The following is a 16,207-nucleotide window of genomic DNA, read 5'->3' as shown; positions in this document are numbered from 1 at the left end:
CGAAGAGGCCTTCCAAAGCGTGCCAAAGGATGAGAACTGGTTATGGCACTTGAGATTTGGGCATCTAAATTTTGGAGGTCTAAACTTATTGAGCAGAAAAGGAATGGTAAGAGGATTACCATTGATAGAGAAACCGGACAGCCTATGTGAAGGCTGCATTTTGGGAAAACAACACAGAGAAAGTTTTCCATCAGGGAAGAGCATAAGGGCAAAGGCACCCTTAGAGATCATCCACTCAGATTTATGTGGACCAATGCAAGCTCCATCATTAGCTGGCAGCCTATATTTCTTAACATTCATTGATGACTGTACAAGAAAGACTTGGATATATTTCCTTAAAAACAAAAGTGAAGTGTTTGAGAAATTCCAAAATTTCAAGGCATTTGTTGAAAACCAAAGCGGGCTGCATATAAAAGTTTTGAGAACTGATAGAGGAGGTGAGTATATCTCCAAGGAATTCCTAAGATTTTGTAGAGAAAATGGAATTCACAAACAGTTTACAGCAAGGTACACTCCGCAGCAAAATGGAGTTGCTGAAAGGAAGAACAGGACCATCATGGATATGGCAAGGAGCATGTTGAAGGCAAAGCATTTGCCAAATGAGTATTGGGCTGAAGCTGTACATTGTGTAGTTTATATATTGAACAGGTGTCCTACAAAAGCAGTGATGAACAAGGTGCCAGAAGAGGCATGGAGTGGGAGAAAGCAAAGTGTCACCCACATGAGAGTTTTTGGGTGTGTGGCCTATGCACACATTCCGGATCAGCTAAGGAGGAAGTTGGACAGCAAAGGGGAGAAATGCATCTTCATTGGATACAGTGATGAATCCAAAGCCTACAGGCTATACATTCCATCTACCAAGAAGTTCTTTGTCAGCAGAGATGTTCAATTCATTGAAGAGGAAGCTTGGGATGGAAGCATAGAGAAAACAGTGAATGTCAAAAACTGTTTGTCTCACGATGAAGATGAAGAGGAGGTGGCTGAAATGAATCCCCAAACAGCAGCGCCAACACAAGGACAGCAAGGGACACCATTGAGGATCAATGAGAATGTTTCTCCAAGCACACCACAAGGAGGAAACTCAAGTGCATCTTCAAGCACTTGCACACCAAGTGAAAGAGGTAAGAAGTTTAGAAATCTAAGTGACATTTATGAAGAAGGAATGAATTCCTTATTTGCCTTGTATTGTCATGTTGATGATCCTATTCATTTTGAAGAAGCAATTAAAGATAGGAAATGGATAGAAGCTATGGATGAGGAGATGAATGCCATAGAGAGAAACAAAACATGGGATTTGGTTGAGTTACCAAAAGGCAAAGAAGTTATTGGTGTGAAATGGGTCTACAAGACCAAGAGCAATGCTGAAGGCAAGATTGAAAGGCACAAGGCAAGGCTGGTTGTCAAAGGCTACAAGCAGCAGTATGGGAGAGATTATGAGGAGACTTTCGCCCCGGTTGCAAGAATGGAAACTGTGAGAGCAGTGTTGTCCATGGCAGCACAAAACAAATGGAAAGTCTACCAAATGGATGTGAAATCAGCATTCCTAAATGGAGTGTTAATGGAAGAGGTTTATGTGGAACAGCCTCTCGGCTATGAGAAGAAAGGTGAAGAGCACAAAGTGTGCAAATTGAAGAAAGCTCTTTATGGGCTGAAGCAAGCGCCAAGAGCATGGTACAGCAGGATAGATTCATATCTATTGGATAATGAATTTGACAAATGTGAAGGAGAACCCACAGTCTACATCAAGGAAAAAGATGGTAAAATTTTAATTGTTGTTTTGTATGTTGATGATGTGATTTTCACAGGTAATGATGATCAGCTCATTAAAAATTTTAAATCAGTCATGAAGGATGAATTTGAAATGACTGACATGGGTTTCTTGAGATACTTCTTAGGCATAGAAGTAGATCAAAATGAAAAAGGAATTTTTATATCTCAAGTAAGATATGTAAATCAAATTTTGAGCAGATTTAAGATGGAAGAATGCAAGGCAGCCATCACTCCCACAGTAATGGGATTAAAGCTCAGCAAAGAGGACAGCAGCAAGGATTTTGATCCTAGTTTGTACAAGAGTATTGTAGGCAGCCTCATGTACTTAACAGCTACTAGGCCTGATTTAATGTATGCTGTTAGTTTAATTTCCAGGTTCATGGAGAGGCCAAAGGAGGCACATTGGCAGGCAGCAAAGAGAATTTTGAGGTATGTCAAAGGCACCAAAATGTTTGGAATTTTATATCATGCCTCAGAACATTCAGATTTGATTGGATACACTGACAGTGATTGGGCTGGAAGTGTAGATGATCGGAAGAGCACTTCCGGTTATGTTTTTAATATGGGTTCAGGAGCCATTTCATGGGCTTCTAAGAAGCAGTCCATTGTAGCATTGTCTACAGCAGAGGCTGAATATGTGGCAGCTACAGCAGCAGCATGTCAAGCAGTGTGGATGAGAAGAATGTTGAGAAGCTTAGGCCAAGAGCAGGCAAAAGCAACAGTGATTTTTTGTGACAATAGCTCAGCTATTGCATTGTCAAAGAATTCAGTGTTTCATAAGAGAACGAAACACATTGATACAAGGTTTCACTACATCAGAGAATTGGTGAACAATGGAGAAATTGTCCTAGAACATTGCAGGACTCAAGAACAGGTAGCAGACATCTTGACAAAGCCACTGGATCAGAAGAGCTTTGAATTTTTGAGAAAGTGTCTGGGTATGACCGAATGCCCAGCTGTTGAAATTAAAGGGGAGTGTTGAAATCTAATTTCAATGCAGCTGCCAGAAACCGGTGAATAAACCTCGCCGGAAAGCTCTCGGGTTGATTTCAGGCAGAAGGAATAATCCGGCAAGGAGCTCCGAGAAAATATGGAGCTGACGCGTGGTTGACCCCTGACGTAACGCAACGTCATTTTCTCGGAGGTTAACATTCAGCACTTGTTGGTCTTCCGATATGGTTATCCACCGTCGGATCTGCTCCACTCTCCTCCGCCGTTGATCACCTGGAGCTGCATACGGACCCACATCAATTCAATGTTTTGCGTGGAGTGAAAGGTTTATGGGTTGACCGCCGCGAGGAAATTTAATGTTTTTATTGTTGTTCGTAGAAAGTAGGTAGTTTGTTTTTATTTCCTTATGGCGCATGGTATTTCTCATAGTTTTAGGTGGATATCATAAATTTCGTTATGGGCACGTTTTATTTTTTTATATATTTACATACGGCATGTATTAAATGTCAAAAAAACGTATGTAATAAGTTTTTTTTGAGTGTGTTGACTTTTTTTTGTATGAATCGCACATGGGAGAGAACAGAGTGTTTTCTACAGCAGCGTAAGAAGAACGATGGCACAGTAAAAGAAATACACACAGCAGTGTGTAAAATGAGAAGAACCAGGTGATGTAATTTCTGGAATAGCAAAAACCATGTGTGGTTTTGCACAAGCAGTGCATAAAGAAAATGGTGGAGCCTAAGTTGTTTTTACACCAGTGAATGTAAATTTTGTTTTACAGCAGTAAGCTCATGTAAACTTTTGTTACAGCAGTAAGTTGTTTTTCACAGCAGTGAATATGAAAATGATTTTACAGTGGTAAGTCTTTGTATCAGGTTTTAATGAATAGAAAGTTTTTTTGTGGTGAAATACTCTGTCTCTCAGTGAAATTTTTTTTGAGTCTTCCTGTGCACAAAAGGATCCTGGAGTAAAGTAAAACAGAGCATTGTCTCTGTGTGTGTTTGTTTATTTGGTTTTTGGTATTTTCCCCATCAAAAATACCCAACAAGAATGCACGATCACCTGCGAGACATGGGAAGAGAGATTGCGGACGTTTCATTGCCACGTCGTCTCTGGCGTCCTAGAGACAGAATTGATGATGATATGTTGCAGCAATCATCTGTAAGTACTGAATCATTCAAAACTCTAGAAAATTAAAATTGTTCTACAGAAATCAATTTAGAATTTTTAAATTCTTCTTAATCGTTTTTCAAGACTGAACAGGTAATAAGCGAAGTGCGCGGAATCAGAATGTTTGATCACACGGATAGTGATAGTGATGATCACAGCTCAGTGATTCCTTGGTACCAGAGAAGTGGCGAACTGTTAGGAAGCTGAGGGATGAAGCTTTGCAGTATACCGCCCAATCAACAGAGTATTTGTATGAGGAACTTGCAACTTCTTGATACTAGAGGTGCTCTAGTGGAACGCATTTTGACAAAGGTGCAGTTTCCAAACCTCATATGGCTGCGCTGGCACAACTGTTCCTACTCTTCCCTGCCTTCCTCGATTACATTGAAGAACTTGAGGGTTATCCAAGTGCAAGGGAGGAAATTAAAAAGATTGTGGGGAAAGGAATTACAGGTAAATTATGATTTGTTGAATTATAGATTATGTTGATTAGTTATTGATATTTTACCACATACATGTTCAAGATGATTCTTTTGATGAGAATGATAATTCATTTATATTTTTCTTACAGTTTAAACATTTGAACATTTTGCAGGCACCTTTACAGTTGCGGGAGTTGGAGATTAAAGCTCCCCTCTCAAACATCCCAAAGTCTATAGGGAAGCTGACGCAGCTAGAAAGGATCGTGATTTGTCCTTATAGTTACAAAGGGAAGGTCAATGTGACACAATTTCCAGAAGAATTTTGCTTTCTGCAGTCGTTAAAGGCCTTGGAGTTAGAAGGCTTCTCAGAAATGAAGTCACTGCCGGAGCGCTTTGGTGAGTTAACCAACCTCCGATAGATCAGGTTGTCTGGGTGCAGCGCAATGAAGACACTGCCGGAGCGATTTGGTGAGTTAACCAACCTCCATGATATCAGCTTGTCGGGGTGCAGCGCAATGAAGTCACTGCCTGAGCGCTTTGGTGAGTTAACCAACCTCCGTGATATCAGCTTGTGGGGGTGCGGGACAATGAAGTCACTGCCTGAGCGCTTTGGTGAGTTAACCAACCTCCACCACATCAACCTGTCTTTTTGCTCCGCTTTGGAGAGGCTGCCAGATTCCTTTTGCAAATTAAATAAACTCCAGCATCTTGATTTAAGTAATTGCATTAATTTGATCATGTCAAGCAAAACACTAGGAAATCACTAGGAAATGTAAGCACGCTTTTGTACATAAATCTCAGTGGCTGTAGGAAAGTTGAAGTATTCCCTCCTCAAGTGCTACATTAGGCTTCACTTCGAGAGTTATATTTGACACATACAAATATAAAAGTGTTGCCGAGTGCAATTGGAGAGCTACATGATTTGGAGGTTCTGCATGTAGGCGCTCTGTCTGACACGCAGCCACCGCCTTCACTATGGAACATACAGAGCTTGAAGGAATTGGAACTATTTGAATGTAAAGAATTTAAATGTTTGCCGGCTGCCCTAGGTGACATAAGGAACTTGAAGAAATTGCAAATACATCACTGTGAGGAATTGGAATGTTGGCCGACTTGTCTTGGACTGTTGACTCAGTTGACTCAGTTGTCGGTAACAGATTGTCCGCTGATACGCCAACTGCCATTTAAGAAGGAGGAGGTGAAAGGAGAAAGAGAAACATCGAGCGATAGAAGGGTCTCTTCCATTGACCACTGCATACTTTCGCGGCTCCGATACTTATATCTCAGTGGAACAGGGATATCAGAGGTATCATTTGCTGAAGGTGTTTGCTCCAACCTTCAACAACTTATCATGCACAGGTGTAATAGTCTGGTGGAGGTTGGAACATTGCCAAATACACTCATACATTTGGCATTGGCTAGTTGTCATAGTTTGAGGAAAATGGATAACATTTATGGTCTTGCAAAACTTCATTGTCTGGACATTAGAGACTGCATAGGATTGGAGGAGTTGCCATGCAATGAAACATTGGTATCTTTAGGGGCTTTGCTCGCATCTCGATGTGTGAAGTTGAAGAGGATACGGGGTTTGGGGCAGCTGACAAAGCTCAAACTTCTAAGGGTTGGAGGGTGTTCGGAGTTAGAAGAGTTGGAAGGTATCCAACATTGTATGTCGCTGTGCGAGCTCCTTGCCGAAGAATGTCCGAAACTGCAGTGGGATGCGGCAGTAGTGAAGCAACTCCGTCAACGAAAAGGGTTGGACTTCCAAATTGGCAGTTACGGTCTTTGGAACCGAATGGGGATTAGCTTTTCCAATGGCCTCTATTAGTTACTGTCTCGACAAGGGGTTTATCCATTAAAATCCGTGAAGCATTATTCGTTGCATATTTCTTCCTTTTATGGCTGAATTTAGTTGTAAATCATTAGTTCTGTGTCATGATCATATTTATGTGGTTATTTAAGATAAAAATTTAAAATATTTTATCTAATTGGTCAAAATAATCCATAGCTCGTACTCAGAAGAGACCACACCAACTCGTACGGGTGGATTTTTACCTACAGAATTTAAAACTATTAATTTTTTTCACCATAAAATATTCTACATCTCATAGGCAATAAATACATTTAAATTATTTATTAGATACCAACCCACAGAATTTAGTACTAATTTTTTCACACGGAATATTCTACACGTCATGGGCAATAAATACATTTAAATTATAATAAATTATTTTTTACATATTTATGATAAATATTTTGTTAAAATTAAATTAATAATATTATTTTAATTTATTTTGAATTAGAATAATATTTTTTCCTAAATTCAAATTGTATTTTGAAATCATTTATATTATTTTAATATTTTAAAATTTAAATATTTTTTTATATTTATAATATTTAACATTTTTTATATTTTAAATATTATAGTTCCTCTATATTTATATATAAATTACATTCAAATAATTTTTGACAGTTGCAAATTTAAAATTATTGCATATTAAAAAAAACAATATTATTTTTTCTTCCAAAAAAACACATAATTTGGTGATATAAAAATATTCCAAAATATCGATTGAGAAAGTTAATATAAACTGATATAGCTTACTACTTGAAAAACTATTAAGTTTTATTATTGTTGTTTTTTTTTTTGACAATTGATAAACAAATATTATGCATGATTAAATAATAAAGTTTTTTCTTTGTGCAAAGCTTAATAAACCATTACAAAGAACTATAAAATGCTTTACAACTGAAATTTTAGATATTGATTAGATTTTTTAATTTTGAAATTGAAATTAAAGTTGATATAATTATTTTTAAGTTTATAAAAATTAATAAATTATTAAATATATTTAAAAAATTAACAATAATTTTTTTATACTTTTTTAAATTTAAAACAAATTATTAGGAAAATGATATATATATTATATCAAAATATTTTATGGGCATTGCTACATTGATATATAACAAGTATTAAATAAGAATAAGTGCAAGTTAATGATGATTTCTCATAACAAGTTAGTGGCAACGCAAACAACTATTTTTTAACTTGTATGATTTGAGGTGTTTCACATTGAATTCAAACATAGGGTAAAAAGATAAAATGTAGAAAATTGAATTAGTTTTTTGAGTATATAATTTCCCTTTATAAAATGTCTATGTGACCATTTGAAATTGCTTCATAATAATGAGATACTATTTTTCATGCATATATAATGCATATGTTCATGTTAGTGTAGTTTTTGAGTAAATGAATAATGAAATCTCCTTTAAAATATTGACACAATTGTAGATAACAAATTCTTGTGTATGGATATTTTTTGAAATTTATAATGTTAAATTCACATTTTTTTAGAAAAATTATGAAAGTTATTTTATCCTTGAAATTACAAGGGCATGAGTTAGTGCAAGATGCGATAGTATTGTAATAATCAAACTATTCTATTGTAAATCTTAGTCTATACTAGTGCAATACATAACTTAAAAAAAACGGGTAAGGCAACAAAAAGATATAAAACACACACACACACACATATATATGCAATTTAAGATTATGATGTGACAAGGAAAAAATAAATAAAAATAGTAAATAATGTTATTTAAAATGTGCGTTTGTGTGTTGTTACTCTAAACACAAGCTTAAATCTAGATATGTGCATGGAACGGGGTTCTCCACGGTAGATGTTGGGTGGTTCAACTGTCCTTTTAATTCAAAACATCTAATCCAACTCACACATAAATTGTCAATCCGGGTAGGATTTTTGTTTCAAGGCTATCATGCAAAGTATATGCAGGAACATATGGCAACTAACGCCAATGAAATCTCAAAATCAATCATCGTAATGTCACTCTTAACTGTAACACTGAAACCTTAGTCACACTTTCAAAAAAAAAAAAAGACACACATTGTAGAATAAATCACACTCTGTCACACAACCACTCTTATTCAGAAGAAACAACACTCCTGAAACCATTCAACACTCAAGTAATTGTTGAAACAACCATTCAATGAAATAATCAAACCAAAGAAATGGAACAATAATAAAATAACTACCACAATAATGAAGGGACCGGTCCAGGACTTATGTTGTTACACAATATTAAAGGTTATAATTCTATAACTACTCAATGCATGCAAAAAATCTGTAATGATAACAGTAAATCACACATGAATCACAACTGAGAGGAAATAAATACACAACTATAGTACCTCTCTAACCAGTGATCCCTGATAAGGAGGGCCCTTCCTCCTTAGCCAGAGCTAGTGAATTACACAACACACAAGCTAATCAAGATAAAGATATGGGGATACAAATGGTGGAGATTCACATTAATGAAAGGTTGTGGTACATGATTAAAATGATGGCACTCCCTCTCTTATCTCTATCTATGCATTTGTGGCAAAAGAGTACATTCTTTTATAACTTCAAAATATATTCATATTTTTGAAAAGAAGGATCATCATGAGAATCTCTCAATTTGCATGTGATCTAAACTGAAAATATACAAATTATCTTTGTTGAAACTGAGTTGTAATAGCTTTTATAAATTACAATAATTTATCAATTGGAATCCTAATTGTTTTAACTAAGTGAGCTATGTTGTCCATGAATGTCTCCTTTTAATGGTCGAGTTTCCTTTGATTGGGTGTCTTTCCAAAACATTCTTTGTTACTAAGCATATGAGAAAAAAGTATCCAAAATAAGCTTTGTGTGTAACAACAACATCAATAGAGTCTTTATTCCATCCTCAGTGAAGAAAAACTATAGAGATATTGTCTTGTAACATCTCAAAAACCCACACAACCTGAAATAACCCTTTGTCAATTCATTAATAAAATATCCTAAAGAAATTAGCATTTATTCCAAAATGATTGTCATAGTGTGTTGTAATGGCTACAACTAGACTCAAAATTTTTTCCTATGCTTCAATTTTGGAGCCTTCCTTCTTATCCACAACAGCACATCTCACACTGATCCAGGTATTTGTGCTTCGACTGAGACTCATCTTTTCATTTTGACATGTGTTTTCTTACTTAATTAATTTTATAACTCACAAGATAATCTCCTAACTTGGTCCCACAACAGTTCTAGGCTTGCCTCGAGAAACTGTGCAATCCTTGAGGGCAACTAACCTTGATGATGGAAATTGTGCAGTCTTGACTGCCAGTGAGCCTTGAGCTCCGAAATTGTGCAGTCATGAGGAGGCAACCCAGTACTGAGCCTAGAAATTGTACAACCCTCACTGAGCTCAGAAAATGCGCAGTGCACTGAGCCAAAAAGTTTCCCAGTTCCCAAGAACTGTGTAGTATTTCCCGGCAGTGTGCATGATAAGTTTCCTGGGAAAAAGTAAAAAGAAAAGAACAACCCTAAAAAATAGGGAACTATTTTTAGTATCATGAAGGAGGCATTTGTGTTATTTTTAGAAACTTCTGCCAAGTGTCGCTTTTTGCTTAATTTTAGGCATGCGTGTCATAAACCCTAATTTGTCCAAATTTATTTAATTAACACTTCTAGAGCTCATTTTAACATTCGATCTTAGAGCTATAGAATTCTCGAGGAGATCGAGGATCCTTTAGTGTGATCATCATCACTTTTTTGAGTGAGTTTGGTTTTTTCATCTTTTGCTACTTTTTTTGTCGCTTTTAGTCGTTTGGCTTATGTGAGTGTTGTTTCACTTGTTTCTCTTCATGGTTGCTAGCATTTTGAATCTTTTTAACTTGTGGAAATGTTGTTTTAAGTTTTAGATTGCCTTTCCCAAGTGTCACATTAGTTTTCCTGTTTGTTCACTAATGGTTGTTGTTGCGGTGACTCTCCTCATTTACTTCATTTTCCTTCCATTTGATCAATTGCTACTCTTGATTCACATGCATTCATCTACACTTAGTCAGATCTACACTCAACTTCACACAATCTCTCAGATCGACTTGTTTTTCACACTTCCCTTGAGCAGATTTGGGTTTCCCTTGGCCCAATCTCACTTTGAACATCTGGCATTGCGTAATCTGGAGGATCAAGCCACGAGCTTGGCCTCTAGAATAGCACAGTGTGCAGTTCAATTTGGCTCCAACTGCACACTACATAGTTCGAGTAGCTACCCTCTCAGCTTGGCCATTGAGACTACGCAATGTGCAGTCTCTCCCAGGCCTTTGCCTAGGCTGAATTGCACATTGCATAGTTTCAACCAGTAGGCTTCCACCTTGGCTGCTGGGACTACACAGTGTGCAGTTACCACAAGCAGCCAGTCCCCCCTTGCCAGCAAAAATTGCACAATCCTTCCCAGCTAGTGCCCAATTTGCTGCTTGAAATTTCCTTGTAAGCTGTTTTGCTTTAAACTGACATTTGTTTCCCATGAGTGTCCTCTCTGTCCCATAAGTACAATAGTTGTTGAGCACCTCTCTAGCAGTCATTGGTTCCATGGCATCTAAGACATCTACATCAAAGGAAACCACCGAGAGCAGTACTGGGGAATCAGTTGAGTAGACATCAGTTGATTTTCCAGTGTATGTTGGTATTTAGTTGTTTATAGAGAAGGGATCAAGATTGACATGGAAACAGATCAAAGACACTTTTTCAAAGGACATTGAGGTAGATTTAGAGGACCAACAAGTTTATCTGAGCATCCAAAAGTCAGTTCTATTCAAGGTTTCAAGCAGGTATCCCACCTTCCCATGTGCAAACATCATCAACTGGATTGTCTCACATACAGATGAACAAACTATGACATTGAGCAGTGCCAGTGGGAAGAAGCTTGCTACAGTTAAGGAAAAATACTTTTAGTAGATGTATCACCTACTTGAGCGAGTAAAGCGAATGGGCTCACTCTTTTATGCCACGCATAGCTGCGTGAACACAATAGACATTGTCAAACACTAGGTGAAAGAGCCATCGAAGTTTCAATAGACACCCACCAATGTGTACAAGAAAAAATCCCCCAAAAATTCTTACCAGCTCTTGATTATCTTCGCTTACAAAATCCATTGTCAAGAGAGCACAAAAACCATTCCGGAAGGGTGGGCATCTTAATGGATCAGTTGGTGAATGATGGGAGGCCATTCAACTAGTCAGATCTATTGGCTCAACAATTGAAGGCCCATGTAGCACAAACTCAGAATCTTCCCAAGGATGAGCAAGCAAGGTCTTATATTTCTGCATACTTACTAGATGCAATCTGTGCAAAACAATAGTTCCTTGGCATGAACTGGACATGGAAACCATGAGAGACTACCGTGAACATCTATTACAAGTTTATTTCAAAATGTAGTTATCGAGGAGTAATGGCACGACTAACTGACCACTTTATCATCCTGCTATACAAGCTTATATTTGAACAAGATCCACCTTGCATGTCCCGAGAAGCAATGGAGGTGATAATAGACATTGCAGATTGGTATGCCTCACTAGGTGGCACCTTCATCAGAGTTTTTGGTAGAGAGAAGCCTCCGAATGTATTACCAAGGTATGCCACTGACAAACTGATCATGCAAGAAGTATCATACCATCTCACTACAGGGTTGTCAGCAACATTATATAGGAAGAAGAAAGCACCATGGCCCACTCTTCCTTTGCAGTTTAGATTATACGAGATAAAGAACTTGAAAGTCGTAGATGCCGAGGCTAAGGAAATAGTGAGATTTCAATTCAACTCTAAGGACTTTAATCCATATGACCCCCACAGTATTTGTAAGTACCAATGTACGAGAGTTTATTTTCCATAGATTAATGGGGAATTTCATCGGCTAGAGGAGGACCCTTGTAGGTACTACTACAATGGCTCCAGACTTAATGAGAAAGTCAATATAGCAAGGACTTAAAAGGATTCTCCACATACAACAATAGTTCCAGAAGCAACAACAATAGAAGGCAACAATATTGCGCAGGACAAGGGAAAAAGGAAGATTGCTGACAGTCTAGAGGGAGAGAAAAGATGCAAGATGAAATCAGATCTTATTATCGAGAAAAAAACAATGGTAGTAGAAGAAAAGAGGAAGCAAAGGATGCAGATAGCATAGTGGAGGAAGAGAGAAAAGTAGAAGTTGTAGGAAGCATAATTGAAGTTGCAAGAGATAGAGAAGACACTGAAGGAAGAACAAGGGTTGAGAAGGAGAGAATACAAAGAGAAGAAAAAGTAGTAAGAAGAACAAAATCAAGGCATGATAACATAAGAAACATAACTGATATAGGTTGAAGAACAGGTACAACCTGAAACTGTCAGGAGGAAGGTGAACAAATGCAGGAATGGGAGCTTGCTCAACAGATTGAGCAATTGATCGAAATGACAGACATGGACTCGGAACAAGAGCCACAACATGAATATTTTGACCTAATTCCGAGAGCACCATAGGTCATCCCTCAGTATCCACCACCTTCAGCGGTAGAGCTAGCCCCGAGTGATACGAAATGATCATAAACTAAATATTGATGTAGAATTGATGAACCATTAATGATTTGAATGTTAGTTGAAGCACAAAAACTGAGGAAACACTGCTTGAAAAAAACACTTTATGACAACTGATTAAACATGAAATCGATGCATAACAGAAGTGAAAATAGGAAAAACACAGTGATACCAGACAAAAAATTGATGACGTAGTTCGTCCCTGATGGACTACATCTCCGGGCCCGCTTTCAAGATGGAAGCCATTTTTATTAGGAATGAGAAGAAAGGAGTTGATTACGCAGTGATTTAGTCAGACTGAACTTGCACACAAGCAACTCTAACCTCTGTCATCAGATATCCCTTTGAACCAGCTTTCCAACGCTGCTTACGGTTTCCAAAACCGACCCCAGATGCTCCCGAAACACTGAAAACAAAATCGCTTATGTCCTCCAGAATCTGCATACAAAAGCCAAAAACCACTCTAATCTTCAATGAGGACAAATTCCGCCTTTTAAAGGCCTCCAGGTTCATGAAAAACATTTTTCTAAATACCTGATGAATTTTTTTCTTCAGGATGGCTTTACAAACTCGGTCTAGTAGCATAGGGACACATAGGCTAGGGTTCCATGGTCACCAAATTAATTTGTTGACAAACTATTCAGAAAAACCCAAAAATACCATAGGATAAGATATAACCACTGAAGGTCAGCTAACCAAGTGGAGGCAGTTTAGCTATTTCGTATGACTAGCCACGGTCTAACCGTAGGCTGCCACCTCCGTAGTCTTCCCCGACAATTCGAGCTACCCTCGCGGTGACTGTTGCCATGTGTTCGTGTTCTTCCCGCACGGTTAACCCTGACGGCTTACTTCTAATTTAGTTGCGATTCCAAGCCATGGCGGATGACCATAAATTGTTCACATGTCACTGTATCCGCTATGGTTAAGGTGGTGATCAACTAGCTACGGTTAACTGCTAACCCCGTTGCTTTGTTCACATGCCCAACCTGCTCCGACGCGGTTTGAAGCTGAAGTTTAGGTTAACCTCCGCTGCAATTCTAACCTTTGCCTAACTTGATCACATGGCACAGTCCTGACATGACTAACTCTGCTGTTAGGGGAATGTGTTTGTGTTTTATAATGTTTTATATTACATTTTAACATAGGCCGAGGGTTTGAAAGGCTAGGGTTTTAGGACTTAGAACTTTAGGGTTAGGTTTTGGAACTTGGTTTGAATGCGATGGTTAGGGTTTAGAACTTAGGATTAGGGTTTAGGTTTAGATACATGGCTTGATTGAGTCTAGTTTTAGGATTAGGGTTTTATAACACATTTTTCATAATTTGACAAAACCAAAAACATATTTGTCGATACAAGAGTACTTACAATGACAACCTAAATCCTGAGAAGGTGAACCATATCGAACCCCTACCACAAATGATAACCATTTCGACACTAATCCTGCTTGTCGAACGACAAAACACATATCGTCGAATAATCTTAGGGGAATGTCAATGAACACAAGTCGACGGCTAGGTACAAGCCCATATCAACTGAATGCCATGAAACCATAAAATTTCTTGTACAACCTGATCCATAACCAACATTGTCGCAGCTGAACTGAAGTGACGATGGCACTGAATACTGATGACGACAATTGAACATTTGTGCAATTGAATCAACAGAATCCTCTTGGACAATTCCTCTCCACTTGAAAGCTTTTGGACCACAAAAGTGTTAAAAATAGCAACAAGAAATGATAAAAATAGAATCCAGAATATTTCAATTTTAATTTGTCCTTGAATTAAAATTGAGAATTAAAATTCAAATTTAGTCTCACCAGTAGCTTGAAAAATAATTAACTAATTCATTATGGATTAATTAGTTGGAGAAATTCAAGTTAGAAGTATTTCTGAAGTCATGCAATAGTTATCCCTTAAATTAAGGAGATAAGGTTGAGTTATATTTAAGTTGTAATTAATTAGCTTAGTTTACTGAGTTAAGTCTAGTTAGATTAGTTCCAAACTGTTTGAGGAACTAATTGTGAGTTCAGTCAGTTAATGCATGCATGCATCCAACTAGTGTACTCCAAATAACTGAAGATTCTCTCATCCTTAACTCATGCATGTCTATTGTGAGAAAGACCTAGTTGAGATTAAAGACATGGACAATGTACTATCAGTTGCATGAGTTTTCATATAAAGGAAACTCATCCATGTAGAAGGAACAAGGTTCCTTGAGGATTGTGTAGTTTTACAGGGTGTGAGATTAGTGTGAGTGATCAGTGTTACACTTGGTAACAGTAGGATCACCCAGGAAAAACTACGCTAGGAAATAGGAGCTTGGAGGGCAGTGTGTGGGACTTATGAGAAGTCTATTTTTCCTGTGAGCATCTGTGAGGATTGTACTGAGAGTTGGCTAGCTGTGAGAGCTAAAGCTTTGTGTAATTCTGAGATATTTCCAGATTGTATGATAATACAGATAGTGGGGTTTTTAGCTGAGGCTTTCCACTGAGTATTCTTTTGTGTTTCATGTGCATTGATTCTCCTTCTAGTTATATGTGTTCTGCTTGATCTTGATCAAATCTATTAAGCTTCTGCAAGTTTGATTCTAGAAGTAGATTAAAGTATTTTTCTTTAGTTATATTGCATTATTAGGTTAATCTACAGTCATAATTTATACATGGCATCGGAGCAAAGGTTATTAGAGTTGCGAATAGTATACTGAGAAGAGAATTCAAAGTTTGAAGTTCGGGTTGCAGGTGCAAATCGAATTCATCTCATACTTCAGGTTGGTTAATGGAATTCTATGGCTTGAGACTTGAGTATGCCTTGGAAGGCAGCTCGAATTACATAGCATGGAAAGATAGAATGGAAGTTGTATTAGAAGACAATGGCTTGAAGGATTTCATTGATCAAGAAATCCAAAAGCCCACTGCAGCTAATGCACAAGAGTTGGTTGAGTGGAAGAAGTGTGTAGTGAGGGCGAGAAGGATCATCCTTGAGGGAGTTCAAGACCATATTGTCTTGAGTCTCCATGGGAAGGATACTCCATTTTCAATGTGGAAGACATTGAAGGATCTCTACCAGAAGAGTAGCGACCAGAGGAAATTGGCACTCAAGGATAAGCTTCAGAAAATCAACATGGAGAAGGGCGATACTATTTCCACATATCTGAACTATTGAAAATAGCAACAAGAAATGCTAAATATAGAAGTGCTGAAAATAGCATTGCTATAAATAGCATTTCTAGATACATTCCAATTTTAGTTAGTCCCTGAACTAAAATTGAGAATTAAAATTCGAATTTGATCTTAGCAGTTGTTTGAAAAATAATTAATTAATTCATCTTGAGTTAATTAGTTGGAGAAAATCAAACATGAACTCTATGTGAAGACATGCAACAGCTTTCCCTTTGATTGAGGAAGCTATCCCTTAATTAAGGAGATCAGGATGAGTTGTACTTTGAGTTGTAATTAGTTAGCTCAGTTAACTGAGTTAAGTCCAGTTAGATTAGTTCC

The 16,207-nt window shown here is 37.5% G+C and overlaps 2 protein-coding genes across 3 annotated transcripts; both read left to right on the top strand.

Annotated features, from left to right (window-relative positions):
- The first annotated feature begins 3,764 nt into the window (after window positions 1-3,764).
- Window positions 3,765-6,235, top strand: LOC149209565 (uncharacterized). 2 transcript variants are annotated; one of them, XM_089394277.1, is made up of 3 exons: window positions 3,765-3,882; window positions 3,985-4,344; window positions 4,487-6,235. In XM_089394277.1, exons 2-3 carry the CDS (start codon window positions 4,102-4,104, stop codon window positions 4,730-4,732), a joined length of 489 nt encoding a protein of 162 aa, XP_089250403.1. In that variant the 5' UTR covers window positions 3,765-3,882; window positions 3,985-4,101; the 3' UTR covers window positions 4,733-6,235. The 2 variants fall into 2 exon arrangements, with proteins under 2 accessions (XP_089250403.1, XP_089250404.1); XM_089394278.1 differs by lacking the exon at window positions 3,765-3,882 and having other exon boundaries at window positions 3,889-4,344.
- LOC149209566 (protein SUPPRESSOR OF npr1-1, CONSTITUTIVE 1-like) lies at window positions 4,829-6,235 on the top strand. The gene is made up of 3 exons (XM_089398675.1): window positions 4,829-4,925; window positions 5,115-5,119; window positions 5,161-6,235. Exons 1-3 carry the CDS (start codon window positions 4,829-4,831, stop codon window positions 6,139-6,141), a joined length of 1,083 nt encoding a protein of 360 aa, XP_089254801.1. The 3' UTR covers window positions 6,142-6,235.
- Window positions 6,236-16,207: the final 9,972 nt, after the last annotated feature.

The sequence above is a fragment of the Pinus tabuliformis genome, chromosome 1_2 (genome assembly GCF_031772625.1).
Source record: "Pinus tabuliformis cultivar Carrire ecotype Pingquan chromosome 1_2, CPIR1, whole genome shotgun sequence".
NCBI classification, from domain to species: Eukaryota; Viridiplantae; Streptophyta; class Pinopsida; order Pinales; family Pinaceae; genus Pinus; species Pinus tabuliformis.
This window is presented reverse-complemented; position numbering and strand designations above follow the sequence as displayed.